General features: G+C 42.1%; 1 protein-coding gene and 1 long non-coding RNA gene across 3 annotated transcripts in view; one reads left to right on the plus strand and one right to left on the minus strand.

Annotated features, from left to right (window-relative positions):
* Window positions 1–24572, plus strand: part of LOC150045408 (uncharacterized) — a 262795-nt gene that overhangs the window by 135652 nt on the left and 102571 nt on the right. The window lies entirely within an intron of this gene.
* Mmp13 (matrix metallopeptidase 13) lies at window positions 12545–20682 on the minus strand. The gene is made up of 10 exons (XM_090319783.1): window positions 20563–20682; window positions 20234–20475; window positions 19559–19707; window positions 19276–19401; window positions 18720–18881; window positions 16697–16814; window positions 15673–15806; window positions 14390–14549; window positions 13214–13317; window positions 12545–12645 (listed from the first exon to the last, which is right to left on the minus strand). The coding sequence occupies exons 1-10, from the start codon at window positions 20680–20682 to the stop codon at window positions 12545–12547; spliced, it is 1416 nt and encodes a 471-aa protein (XP_090175909.1).

Consider the following 24572-nt stretch of genomic DNA (forward strand, 5'->3'; position numbering starts at 1 on the left):
TTAGCACCCAGCCATTTCATGAGCTCAAGTTTCACATCTTAGTTTCATTATGAATGAACAAATCTCTTGGGATTTTCCAACCCAAGTCAGCTCTGAGAAAATCTACTTTGTGGAGAAAACAAGGAACTTCCTTTGAATACCAGGTCCATGAGATGATTAAGAAGCTCTTCAAAGAAGAATGAATCATGTTTCAAATGCATTTAATAAGTGAAGACTACCTCGCCGTGAGTGGTAATCATGTCTAAACAGCTGTGTCCTTGACATAGCTCAAGGAAGTTTGAGGGAGGCCTTCATGTTTCTAGACACGTTCTTGTCTGCCTAGGGGAAGCTTTGCTCCTGAGTTTTCTGAGACAAACCCTGTGCCACAGGGTCCAGTTCTACTCAGCTGTCTCCGTGAGGACTAGCCCACAACCCACTTAGCACTGCTAAAAATGTTTGTATTCTGAATTCTTTTCCAGAGCTACGGGTATGTTTTTCTTTCTGCTTCCAAGTCCATATTCATATACATGTGGCATCCTTGCTGAGTCTGTACAACTAGAGTGCAGAACATAAGACCCAAGAGTTCCCTGCTTTCTTTGTCCCCGTCTTGAGGTTGGCTAATTGAGGAGCTACTACACATATGCCTGGAGAATGCAAAATGCCACCTAAACTACAGATAAGAAGCTTTTCCTTTGTATCGCTATGAGAATTTAAAAAGTCATCTCTGATGATATAATAAGGCATGCCAACCATAAAGCATTCACAGAGGCTTGTGAAGGGCTGTTGAGAAGCACAAAAAAGAAAAAGAGTAAAAAATCAAATGACAAAGCATAAGGACTAGGATACAATATCAAGTGAGAGTGCACTCCTGAGAGCACCACAATTCTCCATGCCTCTCTGTGCATTTATGTACATATGGCTATATTTAAATAAAGTTTGTATCATGCATGCAGTACTTATGGCAGACTTTTACTTTCATTTGATTTGTTATTTGATTGGTTTATGGGTGTCTTTTTTCTCTTTTTGTCCCATCATTAAAAAGTCATTTTCTCCTTCTCACTGGCTCCTCTTTATCACCCATCTGATATACAGGCTTATGGAGATTTGCCACGATTTGCTCAGTAAATATGGAATTACACTACTGATTCCTACACTACTGATTATTCCTTCGTTTCACTAATTGCATCATGGGAAGTCTCCTAATAAATTAGGTTTGAATGAATTTGTTCATCCCAGTAGACACTGTAAGCCCTTGTAGATGCTGAAATACGGAAGGAGGAAAGCTACCTCTCAAAGCTTGTAGAGCTCATGACATGCGGATATTTTTGCGGGCCACATCACTACGGGCACCAAACCTGGAGAATGGAAGAACTCAAGGGAAATCAATTCAATCAGAACAAGTCCGTGACGCATGCTGCTCACAGCAGAAACAGCTTAGTTTCCTCAGCTCCTGGGCTGGACGATGGCATATGTGAAAGTATCCATTGATTGGCTTTTCATGAGTCAGTTGAGTATTCCTGTAAGACTGGTCCCAAAAGCAAACTCAGATCTCCTGCTATGACCATTCCTGGGGAACTCCACTGTTTTGATATTTCATATTTTGGTGACTTACTCTTGTGTGTTCAGTGGGAAGAATCTTGTACAGTGAGCAAATGCTGTGATTTCAGCTGTGCGTTTGAAATGCTCACTGGCACCTCAGCTCTAGTGTTTGGTTTGGTTGCAGTTATTATGACAAGGAGCCTTCTTCACATGTTCATATTTTCCCTATTACCCAAGAGTAGCAGGGCTTGGACTGGCTCTGGCTCCTCAGTCTTGTCGGCTTTTTGGCATCTGGCATGTCTGGTCCAGTGGATTTTCCTCTGGCTATTTTTTTTTTTGAGAACTCACACCCACAGAGGCTTGTGGAGGGCTGTTGAGGAGATAAGGCCCAGCATGAACATGACCATAATGCTTAGCAGGTGGGCATGAGGCTGGATGTTTTATGAATGTCATTTCATGTAAACTCACCACAACCTTATGCCATTGCTGCTATTTTCATTCTGCGGAAGTCGATCCTTAGGTTCTCCATATTGTGCTGTAGCTAAGGAACTGGAATCTTTTCCGGTAACTGTTGTTGATATATGATATGCCTGGGGAAAGTGTATAAGTCTGAAGCGTTTGTCTCAATAACTTCTCCCAGTGAATACTGTACAACCATGAAACCCTAACCACGACCGTTTTATTTGTTTAATGATTTTCTTTAGCAGTCTTAAATTTTCTGTGGTTTTCCAAATGATTGGCTACTAGTGGAATTTTAAAATTTGTATTAGGGGATGTCTCTTAGGTCTCTTAGGAGAAGAGTGAGTTCCCAGTTTTCATCAGGAGGGAATTCTGCCCACATCTAGCATCACAACTGAACACTAACCATTGCATAATTAGGGTGTTTTTTTGCACCTCTCTCTGGAACAATTACATTTTTCCTCATTGGCTCAAAAGACTCCAGCTCTGAATATGGTTCACTGTTATCATTATACACAGGTTCGGGAAATTAATGGAAGCCCCTGATGCACTTTTAGACATAGTACAGCATACCACCTAACATTGTGTGTGGGTGATAAACTGAATCTATTGGATCAAAATGCTCAGCTCTGAGCCAGATAAATAACTGGACCACACAAGGTCTATAACTTACCTGGATAAATTTCCCCCAGGCTATTGTGCAAGGAGTTCACTTGGTGTCTACATATTCAAGTTTGTTTTTTCTACTGTTTTAATTTTATTGTGACTATTACTGATCACGGTAAGGAAATAAAAACTGTACCAGACAAGTGAAGTACTGCTGGAACTACAGTAAATTCACAGCAAGATAAGCTGCCCACATCTTCCTGAATAATGTTTTAAAACCCTAAGTCATTCATTAAAGTAGGAAGAGTTCTTATTTTCTCTTCCTCTTTTACAGTAAGTGTCTGCCTGAAATGAAATGAACACGGAATTGAGATTTGAATGAGGGGGTTAGTGTGGCAGATAGAGTGGCATACATGTTCAAAGGTCTTGTAGGCACTGAGGGGAGTGTGGACGGATGGCATGGGAGTGTGGCATGGCTGCAGGCCACATCCAGGACTGGGCTGGGTGGGAATGGATGTCTGGACTCTGTCTTGGCTGATGCTGGTAATCTACTCTTGGGAGTCTGAATCATATTCTACAAGAGAACCAGAACCGCTGGCAATTTTTAAGCAAGAGAGTGACATGTAGTTAAATGAGGAAGAAGTCACCAGGGCCTCTCTCTCCTCCCTGAGCACATGCTGAAGACTGCCAGAGTTCTTTGGCTTCCTAGGTATATTTTGGTTTCTAGTTTAGAATTGTGTTGTTAATGAGTTATTAATAAAAATCGAGGGTGGAACCAGGTATGTTAGTACAGGCCTGTTAATCTGTTTCTCCGGAGGTGGAAAGCTGGAGGATCATAGTTCAAGGTCAGACTAATGAAGTTAGGAAAATTCCGTCCCCGAAACAAGCCAGGTACGACAGTGAGCACCTCTTATCCCCACTAAGGATAGGAAGACCACTGACGTCAGTCCAGGGCAGAGCATGTACACCCCGTCTAACCTAAAGCAAAAGGATTGTGGGCATGGCTCAAGTCATAGAGTATTTCTCTGGCAAGCTGGCACCCCTGAGAGTCATCTCCACTATCAAGAGAAATATTAATAATGCATCATAATAATAGCTAAAGAATTTGTCTTAATTATAAAGAGGAGCAGAAGTTTGATCTTGTATGGATAACATTCTAAGTAAAATGAATGGGTTAAAATACTTCTTGGAAAACAAAACTATTTTAAAATTCCCATTCTGGGCATTCTGTGCTCTGTTTGTCAGTGTGTTTTGAGACATCTGCTTACACTTGTACTGGAAAGCCTTTGTCCTTGTGGATTTCTTGTCTGGTTAATTCTTTTCACCTAGACAGCAAGTCTTTCCCCCTCAGACCCAGCTCTGACATTCTCAAGGACCAGACTCCATTTACTTTGAATCAACATTGTCACCTGTGACAGAAGTGTTAGAGAAAGAAAAGATACATTTCTTGACCTCAAATATTTGTGATGTCAGTCAGAGGAGCAGAGGAGATGACGTGAGAGAGGCGCCGAGGAGGGCCACACGGCATCACACGGCTAGAAAACTCAAGGGGGATTTGTGTGACACAGTGGCTGCCCTTATCTACTGACTAGAACCTCCTAGTGAGCGCTAGAATCAGAATTTTTAAAGGATTCCTTTAAAGAAACACATTACAGTTTTGAAAGCGGATAAAATAATGAAGAAAACTCACCCCAATAGTTGGAAACCTGAGGAAGTGGGATCTCACATCTGAAAATTTAAGACCAATATTCAAGGCTGAATTAATGAGATCCTGTCTCCAAAAATGTGAGAGGAGAGAGGGAGAGAAAGAGGGAGGGAAATGGGGAAGGGAGAGAAAGGAAGAGAGAGGGCAGAGGAAGAGACCAAGAATGACAAGCTCTAGCCATGTCATTTCCTGCCCTTGAAGAGCTGGAGCCCTTCAGCTGGGATCTGGGCGGGTGGATCACAGTGAGGGGGAAATCACTGATTTCCAGCTCCCTTCCCTGGAGGTCATCTTCATTAATGTGGGCAACCGTGGCACAAAGCATGGACTCAGCTCCTTTCTGGGACCCACAGAGTCCAACTAACAAGACTTTTTGTTGAGAAGGTCAGTGCACAGCCATCTGTGCCCTCAAAGGAGCTGCACCCCTTTATCTATTCCAGGTCAGTTTTGCCCATGCTGTGCTCTTGTCTCTACTGAAGGCAGCATTCTAGGAGCAGGGCTCACTCCCTTGAGCAAACTGCTCCCTGCAGAGGCTGTGGAGAAGTCCGGCACTTCACTTCTCCAGGGGGAAGTCACATTCCAAGAATATGAGAACTGAGAAACCAATGTGAGCTGTAATCACTTCCTGCCCAAATGCTGGAGCCCAGGGTGGCACCAAACCTTATCCACTTTAACCTGCCATGGCAGGGGAAGCTCTGCAGAGCCTCAGCCTTCCTGTGAACAATCACTTTATTTAAAACTTCTTGGCCTTATTTGTTTGTCAATCTGTTCTATGTGATGTACTTACAACAACTCTATTCTGCCTGCCTCCCTGCCTCCCTGCCTCCCTGCCTCCCTGCCTGCCTGCCTGCCTGCTTCCCTGCCTGCCTGCCTGCCTCCCTGCCTCCTGCCTGCCTGCCTGCCTGCCTCCCTGCCTCCCTGCCTGCCTGCCTCCCTGCCTGCCTGCCTGCCTGCCTGCCTGCCTCCCTGCCTCCCTGCCTGCCTGCCTGCCTGCCTGCCTGCCTGCTTCTCTGCCTGCCTGCCTGCCTGCCTGCTTCCCTGCCTGCCTGCCTGCCTCTTTCCATGCTGTGGACTGAACCCAGGGCCTTGGGCACTAGACAAGTGTTCTGTCACTGAACTACCCATGCAGCCCTTATCACATCCTTTCTTCACACGATCTACAAAAGGCCTTCCTGGAAGACTCGTGTTCCTTAGGCCATTCTCAAGGAGATTGGTTCACCTTGTAGCTTATGGCTCTCTAGACAGAGGGCCTGGATTTCCATCTCAGACTTTCTTTTTTGCCCCTTTCTGTGCTATCTCACTGTTTTTCAGCAGCATTTCCCCAGGTCTTCTCCAGCTCTGAGTAACAGCTATGTTCAGGACTACATGAAATGGTAAAAGAATTTTCTACATATTGAAAAGCTTTAACTGACCCTCAGTTATATGCAATTATGAGATACAGTGTAGCCTTTAATACATCTAAGCTTTATGCAATGAGTAGATTGGGAAAATTGTTATATCTGTCACCAAAATATTTACCATGACTTTGTGTAGGAAGCATCAAAACCTCTGTTAGCTATTTTGAAACATACTGTCAGCCCCAGTTCTAAAGACCATTAGAATGTGGTGACTAATTTGGAATTTAATGGATCAATTGTACTCTTGAATCTACTAGCTTCCTGCCATGGCCCCTTTCTCCCCCCACTCCCAGTTCTGGTAAACTGATGGGCTACTGCATTCCAGCTGCCTGGGGAAGACTGTGAGCCTTCATTAGCATCTTGTCAGTCATTAAAGCCAGGAGAACATGACTTCATAATTACTGACAGACTTAGAAGAGTCCTCGTATCTCTCTCTCTCTCATTCAACTAAGCTTGAGGACAAATTAGAGAACACTCAGCGAATCCTTTGTCCTCTGAAATAGAAACAGCATCTTGAAGTGACACTGGAATTGAGGTACATAAAGTTAAGCCTATTTCTTATCACATTTCCTGCAAGCAGAGCTTCACAGTGAAGTTTCCAGGGCAGCGGATAAACCACGTATTTTACCACATGTCAAAAGGTCTGTATATGGTAGAGCAATAATATCAGGGTTATTAATTAACCTGTTCTAAAGCCCTTCTTTGTAATATGCTTATACTATAGTTGGTTTTCCTTTTTCCACAAATTAGTCATTTTTAAAACCACAATGAAACACAAGCTGGAGCTTGTCAAGTTTGCACTGGCTCAGCCAGCACGTAATGGCAGGACACTTCCCTTGAGTTTACTGGGACAACTGCTTAGGCCATCTCAGATCAAAAGTTAATAGATTTGCTGGCTTCCAGATCCACACTCTGAGCTGCATGATGGTGTTAAATTACTGTGGACAAAACACCAAAACAAATTCTGAGGAACTCTGACGAGGAAATTTCAATGTGTATTTTGGCTTATGAGGCTTTGACACCATCTCTGGTCTTGGGTTGTGGGTCTTCCAGGCATTCTGCTCCCAAACTGTACACACACACACACACACACACACACACACACACACACGAGTCAGACAGCATGCTCCACTCTGTACTGTGGGCCGATGTGCTTCCTGATTGTGGTTAGGACACAACAATTGCAACTGGATCCACATCCTCTTCTTCCATTCAATTCCCCTTCCTAGTCTTCTTTCCCTTTTCAGTCCCCAGCTTCTGCTGTCCAGCCTTTTCCCAGGCTAGTATTACTTCATGCACAGGAGTGATTCTGAGTCAGTAGAAGACCACAGACTCAGGGAGCTTTGTGACAATGGGACTAATTCTGAAACAGAAGAGCTGCCAGGGTCATTCCAGGTTAGACAGCTGGCACTGGCTTGAGTGATGGGTAACCAGCCTAGCCACCCCCTCCACCATGGCCTGGACTACAGGACCACCAACCAGGGACCCATGGTGAAGTCATGGTCCCTTGTCACATGCTTCCAGAAAACACTGACATACTCATTGTTGCAATCAAACAAAGTGAGCACCTGTCTCCTTTTTCTTGGCTCTGCGACTAGAGATTCGATTGGAGCTATGCTATCTCAGAGAGAGGCTGTGCGGGTGTCCTGAGGGGATTAGCACTTAGCAGAGAGCAGGATGGAGGCCTACAGAAGTTCAAGATCTGCTCTACCTAAACAACTCTCCCCTGGGCTACCAGTCCTACTCTAGTGACCAGGATTACGCTTATCTAACTATCCTGCCACCAGAAGGTTGTTTCACTGGAAGTTGTAAAATTACCTACACCAAAACTATTGGCTACCTCATACCTCTAATCTGTAACTCCATTTGTCTCAGCACTTTTTACTTCAGTTTCCCACTTGGGTGGCCTGACCCAGTCTTAAACCTTATTATGGTTCCACCCTGAAGACTGCCAGCAACTTTGGGAAGTGGAATTATTCTGCTTTATACAGTATTCCTCTGCTTAGCGAACAAAGAAGCAATGAGAGAAAACTCCAACAGAGGAAAATTGATTCTAAGATATCTGGATGACAATTTTGTCCCTAGTCATTGGCTTGCCACACTCCTAAGAATTCCAACCCTGGGAATCCATCTCCAGGGCATAAACCAAGAGCCTCCTCCAGCTTGACTCAACCTGATTATCATGATTTCATGCTCAGAAACAGGCATTCAGCTGCTATAAAACTATGCTTCTACAGGGTGTGTTTTTACCCTCTGGGTCCAAACTCTTAATTATTCTTTGCTAAGTCATCATCATCAATGATTACAACTCCAGAAGGAATACCTTAAATTATCTTCTTCCTTTTGAAAGGCTAAGGGGCTGGGATTGGGAATTTGTAGAATAAACTGCCACTCAAAGGGTTAGAATTGGGCAGAGGGGCCAATGTCTCCTCTAAGTAACATGAGACACAACTGTAATTCTGTCACCTAAGGGTGTGACTTTGCCCCTGCCTGGCCACTGGAATGACTACATTCAGCCCGTGTGGTTTTGAAATGATGGATAAAGAAGATTCAGAGGATCTGATGTTTTCAGTACTACATGACACCTCATACTGATGTAGAAATAAAAATCAGTCATATGATTGGAAAAAAAAGTGACTACTTTGTGTTTCCGCTGACTGTATCCTAAGGCCTGGTCCAGTTGTGCAAGCACAGGATAAAACAGATTTAGGAAAGGGATGGGCCCGCTCACCTGAGCGTCCAGCAGGATTTCTGAGTCACTACCCTCTCATCCCCCAAGGACAGTGTCTTTGTCACTGCACTTGGTTCATGTCTTTCATTGAGAGAAATTCCCAAGGACTGACCATTCTTCCTTGCCACCAATAGGCTGTGGACTTTCTCCTTAACTATTTATTTTCTCAGAAAGTGTATAGTATTACATTGTCCCAAATAAGGGGCCTGAGCACTGTCTTTGAGCATTCTCAAGGCTAGCTCCCTACCACTTGAGCCACAGCACCACTTCTGGCTTTTTCTGTGTATTTGACGTTGAAGAATCAAACCCAGGGCTTCATGCATGCCAGGTAACCACAATTACCAGTAGGCCCTGCTCCTGGCCCCTTCACAATGTTTTATAGATGATTCCTTGTTGATATCATAGTAGAGGGCCTGTGTTCTTCACTGTAGGCTCATTTCTTCTTAGGGAGCCTCGCACTATCCATTTAATCCTACAAGGGCTGGAAGGGTAGCTTAGTGTTAGAGCACATGCTCAGAATACACAAAGCTCTGGGTTTATTACCAAGCACTGCCCTAGCCCTCAGCCTGTTCTACCACCACCACTGCCACCAGTAATCAGTGCATATTTAGGTGTTTTCTTTTGCACTTTTCTCTGGAGCACCTTCATTGGCTCTACTGACTCCAGTTCACTATCTATGACAGCTCTCAATCTACATTGTTACCATTGTTCACTAGTGTTCAGGAAATGAATGGAAGCAAATGTTTTACTGCGTGTACAGGTGCACGTACATGTATACGTGCATATGAGCTAGTCTTGGGGCTTGAACTCAGAACATGAGCACTGTCCCTGAGCTTTTTTATCTCAATGCTAGTATTCTACTACTTGAGCCACAGTACCACTTCCAGCTTTTTGATGATTAATAGGAGAAAAGATTCTGAATACTACTGCTTGGGCTGGTTGGAAATCAAACTCTGTGACCTTAGACCTCAGCCTCCTGAGTAGCTAGGGTTATAAGCACTAGCCTCGATGGCCCAGCTTTATACTGAATTTCGAACATGAATTCGTGTAATTGAGATAGCATTTGTGCAGTGGAGTTTGACTTGCTCACATTCATACATGAGAAGAGAAACTCGACACACTTCAGGATATCATGCAGTTGTGAAGCCTTCTCTTGTGCAAATTAGCAAAATCTAAGCATGTGAGAAAGAAAGGTCAGAAACTAACCATCTTTTTCCTGGAAACTCCACATTGTCTCCAGCTAATGGGCAACCATTCATCTTTGTTTGTAAATTTGGAAACAAGATTTATTATGCTGGTAATTGGGATTGTCTTCCTTCCTCTTGTGGCGGGAAAAATCCTAGTTTGGTTTGGTTTGATTTGGGGGTCTCTTTCTCTCTCTCTCTCTGTCTCTCATGTGAAAGTCAAGGACAGAAAGTCACTCATCACCATTAGCAATCTGGCCAAGTTCCTCTTTCTTACATTAAGAAACAAAGTACAGGTTTGAAGAACTATTCAAATTAATCGAGCGGCTGTGATACTCAAAAAGGGCATTTCTGCTGCCACCTAGTGGAACTTCCAATCCTACAGCCTTGTGATGAATCCTGAAAAATGTTTTCTGTGCCCCAGTTTGAAGCTCGATAACTTGTGAGGGCTGTCTTTCTGGAAGGTCTACTCTTTATGCTTTGTTGGTTTTATCCTGGCTGAGATAAGCATAATATTTTTAGTGGAACAGGAATGTTCTCTCAGATAATTCCAGTGGCAAAATTTGCTATGGCATATAAAAATTTGTCGGTTTCTCCTGTTTCAAATTCATCTGAACTATTGGTAAACTTTGAGTTTTATTTATTTATTTATTGCCAGTCTTGGGCTTTAGCTCAGGGCCTGAGCACTGTCCTTGGATTTTCTCAAGGTTACAGCTCTACCACTTGAGCCTCAGCCTCCCAGCTTTTTTTTTTTTTTTTCTATGCATGTGGTAGCAAGGAATCGAACCTGGGTCTTCATGCATGCTAGGCAAGCACTCTACCACTAGGCCAAACTCCCAGCTCCAAACTTTGAGTTTTAACCCTCACTATCTATGAAGAGATCATTACTAGCTGCAGTTAGTTTTAGAGCAGTGTATTTGCCCACGATGTCAGCTCTTACTTCTCATAAAATACTTATTGGGCTTCCAAACTCCTTTCAGAAATACTCGTGGGAACAAGCTATCTATATATTTTGTCGGTTGTGGGACTTGAACTCTGGGCCTGGGCACTGTACCTGGGTTCTTCAGCCAAGGCTACCGCCCTACCCCTTGAGCCACAGCACCACTTCCCAAGCTCTCTGTATTGTATCTGTAATTTATTTCATAGAAATAAATAGGATCACTTGCTCCACTCTTGTGAAGCACCCTTTAAATATCCTCATCCTCCAATATGAAATTCCAAACAGGTATCTTGGCATAATTTCAATCTGATGTTCTGGCCACCACTGTGGGGCCACAAGTCCCGGCTACATGACTTCAGTTGGGAATATGGAGCTGAGATTGCAGCAGAGGAAGAGTAAGAACTGGAATTCATTCTTCCTGACTCCAGTCTACCCCTCATGCCCCTTGTTAACGCATAGTACTTTCTGCGGGAAGGATTCCGAGGAGACAGCAGGTGCCATGAGTGGAGCTGCCTCCGAAAGAAGGTCTTGTCAGTACGAGGCTGGACATTTTGTTGATATCACCTGGTACAATTCTTAATTTAGAGGAGAGAGAAGAAGAAAGGGAGGAAGAAGAAGGAATAGGGAAAAAGAAGAAAGGCGGGAAGGAAAGAAAAATGAAAGGAAGGAGGGAGTAGTAGAGACAAAAAAGAAGCAAGGAAGAAGGAAAAGAGGAAGAAAGGGAGATTACATTCATCAAGGAATACTGGTAGTAAATCTTTTGTGTAGGAAGAGAATTTGAAACTATGCATAGAGATAAAATGTAACAAGTAACAATGTCTGTGGAAAATATTTTATTAGAAATAACAGAAAACCTTTTTTATATTGTGCAAATAGACACTTAATTTTCTTTGCCTGAGTTTTTAGGACTAAGATCTCTCAGCACAAGAGGGCTTCCTCTGGCTTCCATTCACAGCTCTGGTAAATGCTAAGTGCCAGGCACATGTCAGGCGCCGGGGAATGGCTGAGGAACTTTTTCTCCAAAGCAAAGAAAAGAGGCACTGCCCCATATCTCAAAAGGACTACAGTCTGGTAGATTATTTTCTTCATTTTGGATGCCTGTTTTAACATATATACTAAATACCTTTTATTTCCTGCCACAACAAGTCTTTGAAAAATAGCTTATCTATCAAGGGTAAGGTGGACAATTACAATGATTAGGTCCATAAAATAGTGTTGAAACATTATGGTGAGCAAATCCCTGGTTTAGGGAAAGTGTGACATTATTTGCTAGACTTTTATAACATTTTTTTCCTGCTATATGGCTTTTCAAAGACCCGAGATATTTTAATAAGAAGAGGGCTCTTCCTTATCTTCTGTGATATACAAAGGAAATATCTGTCATATTTGAAAGCAGTCTTTGAAAGTGATAGACTCCAAACCCATATCTCCCTTTTCTCATCTGTTTATTTTATTTCTTTAGTGACTTGGTATTTCTTGGTATTTGTGTGATTCAGGGCATACACATGTGTGACATTCTCAGTACAAGACCCAAATTGCTTCTTAGGGAAGTTGTTTGGAATCAATTATGTCATATTTTCTTTTACTTTATAGTCACACATATGCTCCTATGTTTATGTAAGTTTATGCTTTTATAGCAAAGACAATTCAGAATTATATAAATGGGATTAACATTAATGCCTTCCTAAGTTTCCTTGTACCGCATGCCATCATCAACAAACTGCATGCCAGGTTCAGTGTGGGCAAAATCTTCAGTGACTGTTAAGCCAGGGCATGCAAGCTGGGCGATCTCTTCCCAGAGGGAGGGGCTGCTTCATCACTGAAAACCTCCTCACTGTGGTTCCAGCCACAGTGGTCATGGTCACAAAGGTAACACATGTGCAAAGATAACTTACTGCAGCTTGCTCCCAGAGCTAAGCCTTCCCCAATACTTCTTCTCCCCACCCCACCCCACGCCACCCCACCCAAGTGCTCTCCAGAGTTTAAATAACAATTTTTTAAAGACATTTAACACCACAGCAGGGAGTTTGTTGGCATGACACGGACCACGCGGTTACTCCAGATGCTGTATTCAAACTGTATGGGTCCATTGAAAAAATAGATATAGCCTAGAGGGGGGGAAAAAGGACACAGAGAACATGTCAGAGCTCAAAAATAATGAGGTTCTCCTATAGCAAATACTAGGCATCCAGTCTGTTAGATTTCGTTTATTTTCTTAATATTCCAACTATTGCCCCACTAAAGTTTAAATGTACTGTTTGGAGTTTAAAAGAAATGGGATACGATGCTGAGATCTCTTGGGTTGCCTAGAATTGTCTTGCCATACATTCTAGTTTTGAAGCTAAGAATATTGACAGTAATTGTTCACTGTCAGTTGATTTAGTTGTGGTACTTACTTCCATGTAGATTATGCTCCTTTAGTTTGAATTCTGGCAACACCCTGTGCCACCTGACATCTTTACGAGTAATTGAAGCTACTGCACAGCACCTAGCACTCCTTATTTACAGAAGTAGTGATGACTAAAATCCCATGTAGTCTAAGCAGGTTATTTTTTGCACGCTGTCTGTATGTTGGATATTATCTAATCACATTGGACGATGAGTCTCTCAGCTGCCCTACCGTTATTAGTACATGCTAAGTCAATTATTAAAATCCTTAGTATAGGGAAAAGTTACCATTTTTCTCATAAACAGCATCTACTTTATCACCGATTCCTGGAAACTCCTCTTCTATCAACCTGGGATAGTCTTTATCCATGTGATGATTAGTGTCATCGTATCTGTTGAGGAAGAAAAAGAAATGACTCAGCCACAGTGCTTACCTTGTAATCCCAGCTAGTGGGGAGCCTGGAGTGGGGGGATTACTTGGGCTTATGAGTTTGAAGCCAGCTTGGGGAACATAGTAAGTAATCTACGTAAGAGAGGAACTGAGTTTGACCCAAACCAGCAAATACATGTATGGCAATACCAGAGGAAAATACCTTTGTACAATTAATAATACATACTAATGAAACACAATACGATGGATATAGTGGCACCTTTCAAGACTGGGGAGAGTTTTAAGTCCATTTAAGCAATGTTGAACATTAGGAATTACCACAGTGAGCATGGAGGTGATGCTTGGTTAGTGTTTGTCCATCTCATTTAAAGGCCATGAGCATATAGTTACAAACTCATTTCCAGGGCACCAATTACATATCTGTTACAAAAATGTATCATTAGGAAGCTGTTCTTATGGCATAATAAGTATATTTCTGCATGTAACACTTGTCCTTTGATCTATAACTTGTTAAATGCAGTAATAAAAATAATAATATTTAAGGTTTAATTTCTGTGCCCAAAGTCAAAAGAGCATATAATTATACCTTTCTATAACAGCCTATCTCCTATTTCTTCTTCCCTGCTCACATCACACCTGGTCAGCCAAAAACATCCTGACAATAACCTAAGAGTCCCCCTTCCTTAAGCTTCCACAGGCTCCGATGAACACTTCCTGTATCCTTGAGTGGTATTTCAGTAGGTAAGAGGTCATCACTTGGACATGGATGGACACAGCTGCAACTCTAAGTGACAGAAGCTAAGCATCATGGGAGAGCAGACAACGTGTCATGGAAGCACAGAGCACAGGACAGTGACTTCTGAATGGGGTGGTTAGGAAAGACTGTGGATTTGAAGCGGTAGTCTAAGTAGGTAGACTTTCAAGGGAGATGCATGGGTAAAATGTAATCCCAACGCTTGAGATTTCTTTAAAATAATACATGCCTGATAGGAGTTGACAGGGAACATTTGAAATGCATAAATGCACAAATAATTTAGAGCAGATATCAATTCAGAGTCATGCCACTGCCATACCTCCAGACCTGGTTTCCAGAGAAGAAGAGAGTTTTGCCTGTATCCTCAAAATGAACAGCAGCACTTATCTTCTTCACCTCTTTTGGAAATCCCAGTTCTGATATTTTTTGGGGATAGCCTTCCAGAATGTCATAGCCACTAAGAGCCCAAAATTTTCTACCTAGGATTAGCGAAAGAACACGTTTATGATCCTAGAAGCTTAGAGTTCATGCATGTATGTAGATACTGACAAACAAAAAGAGACTATTTCTAACAAATGGGCTATTTAGTGTTCACTTAAAACTATGTTTATGAAACATAGAAATCTGAGCCCACTTCAAGCACAAAAGAAGATACAAGCTTTCTAATTATGAATATATACAAACAAATATGACAATTAATTTGGAAACTTATTGCCTCTGAATATTGTTTGTAGCTGGGTTGAAAATACATGATAAAACAGCACTGCAGGAAGAATAAATTAGATTAAAATTCAAACTTTTTACCAATCTGTCTGTTATTTCCTTCATTCAAAGGTAACTTGATTGTAACTTTAATTAATTGTCAGTAGAAATAGCATCAGTAGAATGTTATGCAAACCTAGAATTAAATTATGGCCATGGGTATACAGCAATGATTTGGAAATGTTCCATAATTTTATGTCATATGGACAAAAAAGTATGAGACTGCACATACACTTTGAAGTTAAGTATGTAAAAATATGGTGAAGAATGAGGAGAAAAGTCAGACATGAAATAAATTTATGTACAGAAAGGGAGATATGATCCATATTCCCCCTTTTCTCACAATAAACATTGCTAAATTTTCTCAACAATTTTTCAGAAGATCTAGGAGAAAAGAATTTAAATGTATGGGCCGGGAGTTTGGCCTAGTGGTAGAGTGCTTGCCTAGCATGCATGACGACCCAGGTTCGATTCTTTGGTACCACATACATAGAAAAAAGCTGGAAGTGGTGCTGAGGCTTAAGTGGTAGAGCTCTAGCCTTGAGAAAGCCCAAGGACAGTGCTCAGGCCCTGAGCTCAAGCCCAGGACTGGCAAAAAAAAAAGAACTTAAATGTTGGCTGTGAGCAAGGAATAGATGTGGTGGATAATAACATGTGGCTCTTACATCACAAGTTTGGGAACATGTGTAAAATGGCTTCGGGTGCTTTCTGCTCTCCACTGATTACACTTGTTTCTTAATGTAGGTCTTTTTTAGTGTTGATCATTTTGCTAAGTCTCTGTAACCTAAGTTTGTTGCTGTCTACCCTGGCGTGTGGGAGGTCTCAGCTGGGAAGGCTTACCTCGAAAGATGAAGATAAGGTCTCGTGAAGGGTGCTCATATGCAGCGTCAATTCGGTTAGGAAGTTCTAGCCAAAAGGATTTTGTCAAAAATAGCTCTGCGTCGACCTGCTGAGGGTGGAGACGCCAGAAGAATCTAATGCAAGAGTGAAAATGGACAGTTGGCTATTGCATTTAGTGTAGTATTTCTACCCTGCCAGAGCGCGAGTTCAGTCCCATCTGTTTTGGAAGGGGCGATTCTATTTCCTCGGAAGGGTCTGTGGTGAGCGGGAGTTCTAACTCTCACCGGAGGCAGTCACCTCTGAAAGACCGTAGGGCTTAGGGAAGGCTGTCAATCCTCTGTGGGTTGAGAGCAGGCTTTGTTCAATTTGTGGCAAGCCAATGTGCCAGGCTTTGTGTTGAACTTTATAAAGAAGAGTTTTATAAACGGGGTTTTCCATACCCTGGGGTGCCTGATACATAGCAAGCACCTGAATAAAATGTCCTTTTGAACAGTCACGGTGATAGCAGTGCTGGCAGGTCACAAACGAGGGAACAACAAATGAATGAGTGTGCAAAGAGAGAAAAAGAAAAAGCACAAGAGAACAATGACTGACTGAAAATTACTACTTAATTTTTTTCTTTATCTTCAAATCTAGGTTGAAAGTACTTTTCCTCCAATTTCTATTTACATATCCAAAATCAAAGTCTCTCCAGATCAAAAGAGCTCACTAAGGCATTTAAGAGGAACAGATTAGTCATTCAATGATTTCTTTCTGTATTTTTTTTCAGAGAAATGGGATCCTAATGTTAATTTGCTAATTTATTTATTTATTTATTTTACAAAAAACAACCTATAAGATGTAAAATAAGCTGCCCGATGTTAAGAACAGCCCCTGTGGAGAGGGAGATATTGACCCATCAGGATGTTGGTCAGAAGTATGCTAATAAACTCCCCAAAAAGTCTCTGAAAGGTTGGAGAATCTGGCGACTTTCAGACAGAACTTATTCCTGTCGTGTGCAAAGTTGACGAAGGCGTCTCGGTACCTGTCTTTGAAGATCATGGTCTCTCCTCGGAGACTGGTGATGGCATCAAGAGACAAGGCAGGGTCACACTTGTCAGGTGTTTTGGGGTGTTTAGGGTTGGGGTCCTCATCTCCTGGGCCTGCAGCGATGAAGGGATTGGGGGTTACCGAGGGCTGACTGAGTCTCAGGAGGACACGGAGCCCCGAGGCTGCCACTGGGCCATGCAGACACATCCCAGTTCCCATTCCTTCCTCCCGTCACCTAGGTCCCACAGGGGACTGCGCCTCTGCTCTCATTCTTCAGGACCCTTTCGATTCCATGTACTTAGATGGATGATAGAGATAGGCAGATAAAGCAAAGGTCTGAAAACACTGCCCCCGTGCTTTGCATGGCTGCCTCCGAGGTGCATGCTCCTTGAAAAGCTGTGGCTGATGGCACAGGGGCCTGTGGTAGCCCTCATCTCCTCTCCTTCTCTAGATTGACAGCTGTCAACACGAGAGGCTGTTGCTTCAGTAGGTTTCCCTATGGCAGCTGGATCTCAGCCTCCCTGAGTGGCCCGTTACCTGCCTGCAGCTCTCCCACAGGCAGACTGGGGTGCAGGCACCACGCGGTGTCCTCTGTCTCTCTTCAGCCCCTCCGTTTCAGTAGAGCAGAAGTAAGAATTGCAAAATCATTTTGAAAAATTCCCTAGGTTTCCCCTCCATTCCTGCCCCCCTCGCTTATCCTAGCTAGGATCACAGATTTAAATCCAGAGGGAGAAATGCCGGGTTGCAGTGACAGGAGCGAGATTGCTGGCTGCATTCCTCCAGACATGTTTACTGTGGTGACTGGGCCACTCACTTCTATTTATGGCAGCCAGGCCACAAGCAATGTCTACTTCAAGGTTTAATTATTTTTAAAATGTTATTAAAATTTGGCAGGAAATAAAAGGAGACCCGCTGTAGCTATTGTTCAACAACAGCAGAGGCCACATGAGTGATCTCCAGGGCAACCTGGGGTGGCGACTGAATCCCTAGAGTTTAGAAAAGTTGCTCAGAATCCTGCTTTTTCCATAAACTGCATGGCCTGAGTTTAAAAACGATTAGAGTTGACTACTAAATAGTATACTCTCAGCTCACTCCTGTAATCCTAGCTATTCAGGAGGCTGAGATCTGAGGATTGCAGTTTGAAGCCAGCTCTGGCAGAAAAGTCTGTGGACTCTTTGCTCCAATAAAGAACTCAGAAAAAGCCAGAAGTGGCACTGTGGCTCAAGTGGGAGAGCTCTAAGCTTTAGCACAAGGAGGCTCAGGGACAGCACCCAGGCCCTGAGTTCAAGCCTCAGAATCAGAAACGAAATTAGTGTACACTGCCTAAACAGGGCTTACTTGGTTCCTTGGTTAAAGGAACAACAAAATGTTTCCCCTTCTTATGATAAGAATATTTTGAGTGTATATTGCAATGTATAAAATACAAACAGGGGGAGTTACACCTTAGAAAGGAGGGCTCTTTACCAGCTGCACTGGACGTGGCTGAAAGTGAGCTGAGCAACTTATGAGCAGGCATGGGAGAGAGGCGGTGAGCAGGGATGAGGAAACATTGAGGCGAAGCTAAAGGAAAGACAGGTACCTATTACCTGACTGTGTACAGGTAATCCTGCTGCATAGCACCTCTAAGACAACAATAACAAAAAGAAAAGGCCAACTATTTTCAACTTGAATAAGTAGTTTGATTTGGAAAGAAAAAAAAACTTTGGGATCGGTAAGTTTGGTGGTAATTTAGAAAGTAAATGTAAGCATCTATTCTGCTTATCCTACTATATTTTTATTATTATCTGTGAGTAGTTGCCCAAGAAGTTGTCATCAACAAAGCAGTCTTGATCGATGTCACCCTTCCGCGTTCTCACCTGTTCCTCCCAACCCCGGGCTTCACAGACATTGGGTTCCTGACTACACCCCCTCTTCTCCTCCTCATTCATCCACCCACTCCCCTTGAGCCTGCCCCAGCCCTCTCAAGAATCCATTTTCTGGCATTCACTTTGGTTCTAAAACGAGAAATGGAGGGTTACCGTAGAGAGACTGGATTCCTTGCACGTCGTCCTCGGGAAGCATGAAGTGGCTTTTGCCGGTGTAGGTGTAGATGGGGAACATGAGAGCCCCAGGGTCCTTGGAGTGGTCAAGACCTAAGGAGTGGCCAAACTCGTGGGCAGCAACGAGAAACAGGTTGTAGCCTGTAAGAGAACCAGGCAACAAGGAGAAAACAACGCGCTTCAAGGATAGGCTAGGCATAGAAGAATGATGATTTTCTACAACTCACTTATCTTCCTCGTTCTCTCACTCAGTTTATAAAATTAATAACCAGTTGCTAAAGGAAGAATCAAATGATTGACTCAGTCCTATCACTATTTTGTCACTCTCTGATTATAATTCCCTATTCGATTAGTCACTTGCCCACAGTAATGTCAATAGATTACTCTCAGCTAATTTGTCGTCAAGAACTTAATGTGAAGAGAATGGGAATCCTCGCTTTCCTCTTTCTGTTTCCAGGCTGGTGACAGAAATGACCTTAAGTGACGTCACACAGGCTCCTATGTAGCTAGGGTGCAGCTCGGATTATTACGTTACCTTTGGAACTACTTGTCCAGGTTTCATCATCATCAAAATGGGCATCTCCCCCATAATTTGGTCCAGGAGGAAAAGCATGAGCCAGCAGACCAGAGGGCCCATCAAACGGATAGAAGTCGCCATGTTCTACATGGAAAAGCAAAAGGCAGATGCTGATATATTCACTAAGCCGTATGTGTCACAATGGCTTGGTAAAGCTTTGCTGAATGTTACAAAAAATGTCTTTCAGAGGAAATACAAATGGAACCAAGAAAATGTGCCCCAAATGATTCTTCACCATTACCTTTAGTTCCAAAAGAGATCATAATATCAGCTGTGCCATCGTGGATTCTGGTGAAGTTCAGAGGAGTGACGTCGGACCACACTTTGAAGGCTTTTCTGAAGGCCTTTTCCACTTCCGCATGAGCCATATCTGGGGTATAATTCACAATTCTGTTCCACAGAGAAAGTCTCAGTTAAACTTGGGAAGATTAAAGCTACTTTACAATATGCTTTCCTGAAATATTGCTTTCTAAGTGAAAAAGTGACAGGCAGGGTTAATAATTATGCTGCCATACTAGGATAAAAAGTCTACAATTCAATCACATATTTAAGCATCTCTAAAGACCTATCCACAGGGCACCTTAAATTTAAAATATTCAGATGCATGCTATTTTGCATGCTAAAATGTAGAACATTCTAGAAAATGTATTCTCTCTTCAGCACTTTTACGTAGTTTCAGATTTTCTTGAGTCTGTTTTTACTTCTATTTACTTTCTATTTCTAAAGGGACTATCTGATATGTGCATTGGGAGACTGTGCTGGGTCGGTGTTACCATAATAGATGTTATAAGGCCACCTGAACAACAGCGTTGAAAGCTGTTTCTAGACTTAACTTCGAATTACATTTCCAACCACTGTTAGACATTTAGGATGAGAAGAACAAATACTAAGGAAATACAGCCCACGTATGACTTACCTGTAGGTTAGATTCATGTTGGACCACTTGAGCGTTCGAGGGAAAACATTGTATTCGCCCACGTCGGGGACCCCACACCTCGGCTTTTTCATGATATCTAAGGTGTTCTCATCAAGCTGGCCTGTCACCTCCAACCCAAAGAAAGACTGCATTTCCCGGAGCCTCTCAACCATGGAGCCGGCCGCCGACTTCTTCAGGATTCCCGCGAGGTTCCGGGGATGGTAGTATGATTTCAGGTAGTGCTGGAAGAGAGACCCACATTACCTACCTCGGAAAGAAAAAGGGATGTAAGAAATGTTCTTCATTACCAGGGTGGCAGGACACGCTACCTCTGCGAACTGGAAGTCCTCCTCAGACAGGTCCTCCCCCTCCTCATCACTGGGGAGGGGCAGGGAGCCACAGTGCGTCCAGCTCACCAGAAGGAAGGCAGCCAGGATACCTGGATGCATCTTGAATGTGTGTGTCTGGAGACTTGCCTTTCCATAGCCAGATTCCTTCACTTTTATAGGCCTGCCGTGGTGAGTCACGAGGTATGGATGTGTTTCAACTTCCCAGGCAGTTAAAGGTAAATATGCTTACATGGTGACTTCCCCCCCCCCATCCTCCCAAGTGTGGTTTTGTGGCAGAATTTTAGGGAAATGCAGGATAAGGGCATCTCTGGTTTCAACAGGGTCTTGAAACCCATCTGGCAAAATAAACAGTGTCAGCATATTTATGGGTTCCGTGGGAAGCAGAGAGCAGTGTATTTTTTCATTTCACTGGGCAAAAAAAATTTTTTTTAAATGTGTATCTTTCTTTTGTAAGAAAGCAGCTACCTAGATTTTTTACTAATAAGAAATAGAATATAATAAAAATATCAACATAGTCTTGATAATAGGAATATCAAGCTGACACATCTATTCCCATAAACAGACAACAGGTCCTGCTTCCAGCATGTTGACAGCCTCCAATGTCCCAACTACATTGTCTCCAGAGTAGATCCAGAGGGAAGCACTGCCTGTGCTGAGAACCACGCTTAAAGTCTTAGACTTGTGTGGAGTGGGAGTCGAGGGTGGGATTTTTTACAGACCCCTTGAAATGCTTTCCATTGTGGATCTCAAGTTCCTGTGATCAGAAGGCTGAGGGTACCCTCACACCCCGCATCCAGGACATAGGAGTCATCGGTCCGCCAATGTGGTAAACTAGTTTAGAGCCCTTCACAGCAGGACCGCTGGTCATTTTTAGCTTGATGCACTCAGTACCGTAAAATAAAACTGCCAACTTTGGCCCTCTGTTAATTTTAGTTGGTAGAACAATATTTTCCATTCTCTTCAAATTTAGTAGATTGGTTTCAATAAATGATTTGAAATGTGAACTCATTTAAGTGATTAAGACTCAGGAAGGAAATTAATCTCAGATCAAGAACAGGCTAAGACAAATCAAAGAAGCAGGGTTATGAACTTAGAGTCAGTAGAAAAAGGACATCCCAGAATTGGATCAGATAATATAATCTAGCATGGCTAGAACCTTAGAGAAAACCAGAGTAGTCTACGAAACAGAAGCAGTAAGTTAAAGGAAATGTATTATTCTTTTTCCAAAATGTAGCCAATGCCTTTTTAAATTTTTTATTGTTATTATAAAGGTAATACACCAAGCAAATACTCTTTTTTCATATATTTTATTGTAATTAATAGAAGGGTTACATTATATTCACCAGATAGAAGAAGCATTACTTCACATACATTAATACCCTTTCTCATGTCTTGGTCCCCATTTCCCTTCCTCCACCCCTGCCCCTCATCTTGTTTTCCCCCCTTCCCTATCTGATTTCAAATAACCAAATACACATATATACAATATATCAGATAACAAGGTGAAATACTGTAACAATATGAGATAACCAAGGGACAGCAAAAGAGATGAGAGACAACATAGTACATTATGGACAACAATCATTTATTATATGGCTTTTGTTTCTATATCCTGGATGTCCTTTCATTTAGCGTCATACTATATGGCCTTATGTGTCTAGGTTTTGCTCTATTGTAAATCTCTGGTAGGAGAGCCCAAGGTTTCTACTGATTATGACAAATGAGGGAAACCATTGAGCCTATGTTCCTTTGAGTCTGGCTTACTTCACTTAATATGATTTTTTCTAAGTCTTTCCATTTCCCAACAAATGGGGTGATGTCGTTCTTTCTGACAGGTGCATAGAATTCCACATCTTGTTGATCCACTCATCATGACATTATTTACATCGAGTTCAAGACTAGATTTGGTCTCAATCAGCAATACAAAATAGTGATTTATTTTAAGCCTCTTCTGCGGGAGCAATACTTAATTTTGATATTAAATTCAAAATGATCCAAAAGTTTGATTCATTTATTACACCTCCAGAATGTAGTTTATTGGAAAGCATTTGTTTCTACCAATAAGTTTTTATACTCTTCTAAAGTCTCATTAAATAATGAACAAGAAAGTTCTTGAAGTTTAAAGGCAAGCTTATTGAATAACATTCAATTCAATGTTTGAAAGTGAGGGAAGAATCAAATTGGTCTAAGAGATGAATATTGTAGAAATAGATTGTATCTTTGGAAGCAGAACAGTAAAACCTGTTGAAATAGTTTTGAGAAGAGAGGAAGACAAAAGGGGAGAATGATTGAGGGGCTGAAATTGTTCGCAATATGCTATAAATGTGTAGAAATGTTGAGTTTGCTCCCACCATGACTAACCAAAAAAAATCAAACAGGCTAATTATTGTAAAAGATTTTCATACATTTGAAAACAGCGATCCATTTAACATGGCATAGTGACATCTATTCATAATCTTAGCAGCACTTGGGGGCTGAAGCAGGAAATTCATGAGTTCAAAGCCAGCCAAGCTACCTAAAAATAAGAGACCTTTGTAGTTCCCAAATCAATAAATATTCCCTGGGCATCAGCTATTCAGGATAGCATGGAGTCATGATGGAAATAGACTATAGGGTAAGATAAGATTCTTTTGCACAGGATCATTGAATACCATATCTAACCCCTCTGTAAGAGAAATACTTCACTGAGGAGCAAAGGTTAATGCCACTGTTTCTTAACTTAAAAATAATGCTTATTATCAAAACAGCTTTATGAAATGGGAGGTAAGAAAGGTCTAAGCTACAGCACTGTGCTACTCTTATCAGGAGGAGAAATAACCCACATTGTATACAAGATAAAAGTGTGGAGAGTGGGTTGGGCTGCACTGGAAGAGACACATGGAAGTGGAAAAAAAAAGAGCTCAAAGGAGAGGTTTTGTAAGTGACAAGTTTAGATAAGACCTTTGCATTCCAGGGAATTGGCTGTTCAACTAACTAGATCTACTCAAAATATTCTCTGCTTCCCCTAAACAATGGTAGATGTGTTTAGGATGGAGACACAATTTGATTTCATTGATAGATTTCAATTTTTCAGGAACAAGCTTTAAAAAACAAAGACTTTACCTTGATTTTCCATGAACCAATAGATATTCATCAAGTGATAATTGAGAGGCTGTTTTACAACACAAAAGTGGCAGCATGTGTTTACTTCTTTGGGAAAACTTGAGTGAAAATATAAATGGAAGAAAGATTTGCAATTTTATTTTCCACTTTGCAAATTTTTTTACAGCATTCAGTGACTATATTCAGTAGCATTTATAATTCTATATGTTTATTTACTGGAAATAGGCATACTCTATCAGAATAAATGTTTCATTAACTAAAAAAAAACCCAACTTACTATTTCTTCAGTTTCTTATTCCCATAGAGAACATGAACAGCACAGAAGAAAGAGACACAGAAAAGCTCATGAAGGCATGCGTTTACACGTTGTGCCATTTTTCTTAGTTGAGAGCAGGAAAGCTTCCTTTGAAGATTAGAATAGACATTGATCACGAAAGAGAATAGCTGAGCTGAGTGGAGAACCTAGCTCATGGACGTGATTTCAGACAGCCAGCACGCGTCATCGCCGGGATGAACTGGCAGCGGCTTGTCAACACAGGCCTTATCTGAGGGTGCGTGGTGAACATGAAAGCCAGGCCTTCTGGTTATCACCACGGAAAGGGTGTGTGGTTTCACCCCACCTCCTTCAGAACAACGAGCTTGAGTTAGGGCTAAAAATACTTTTAACAAGTCTAAAAATGACTGGGAAATTTGAAAAACAGAAGGAACAACAAAACAGGACACAGACAAAACAGGAGTATGTCTCATTCAGACACGGGCGGCAGGGGACTTTCTAGAGCCTATGTCATTGTCATTCAGGAGAAAACCACAAATGACTAAGAACAACCCTGTAATAAAGCCCGTGTGAGGGGCGCCTCAGGTGAGGGCTCACACACACAGTTGTTCAT

This window comes from Megascapheus bottae, chromosome 27 (assembly GCF_031878675.1).
Source record: "Megascapheus bottae isolate mThoBot1 chromosome 27, mThoBot2.hap1, whole genome shotgun sequence".
Taxonomy (NCBI): Eukaryota; Metazoa; Chordata; class Mammalia; order Rodentia; family Geomyidae; genus Megascapheus; species Megascapheus bottae.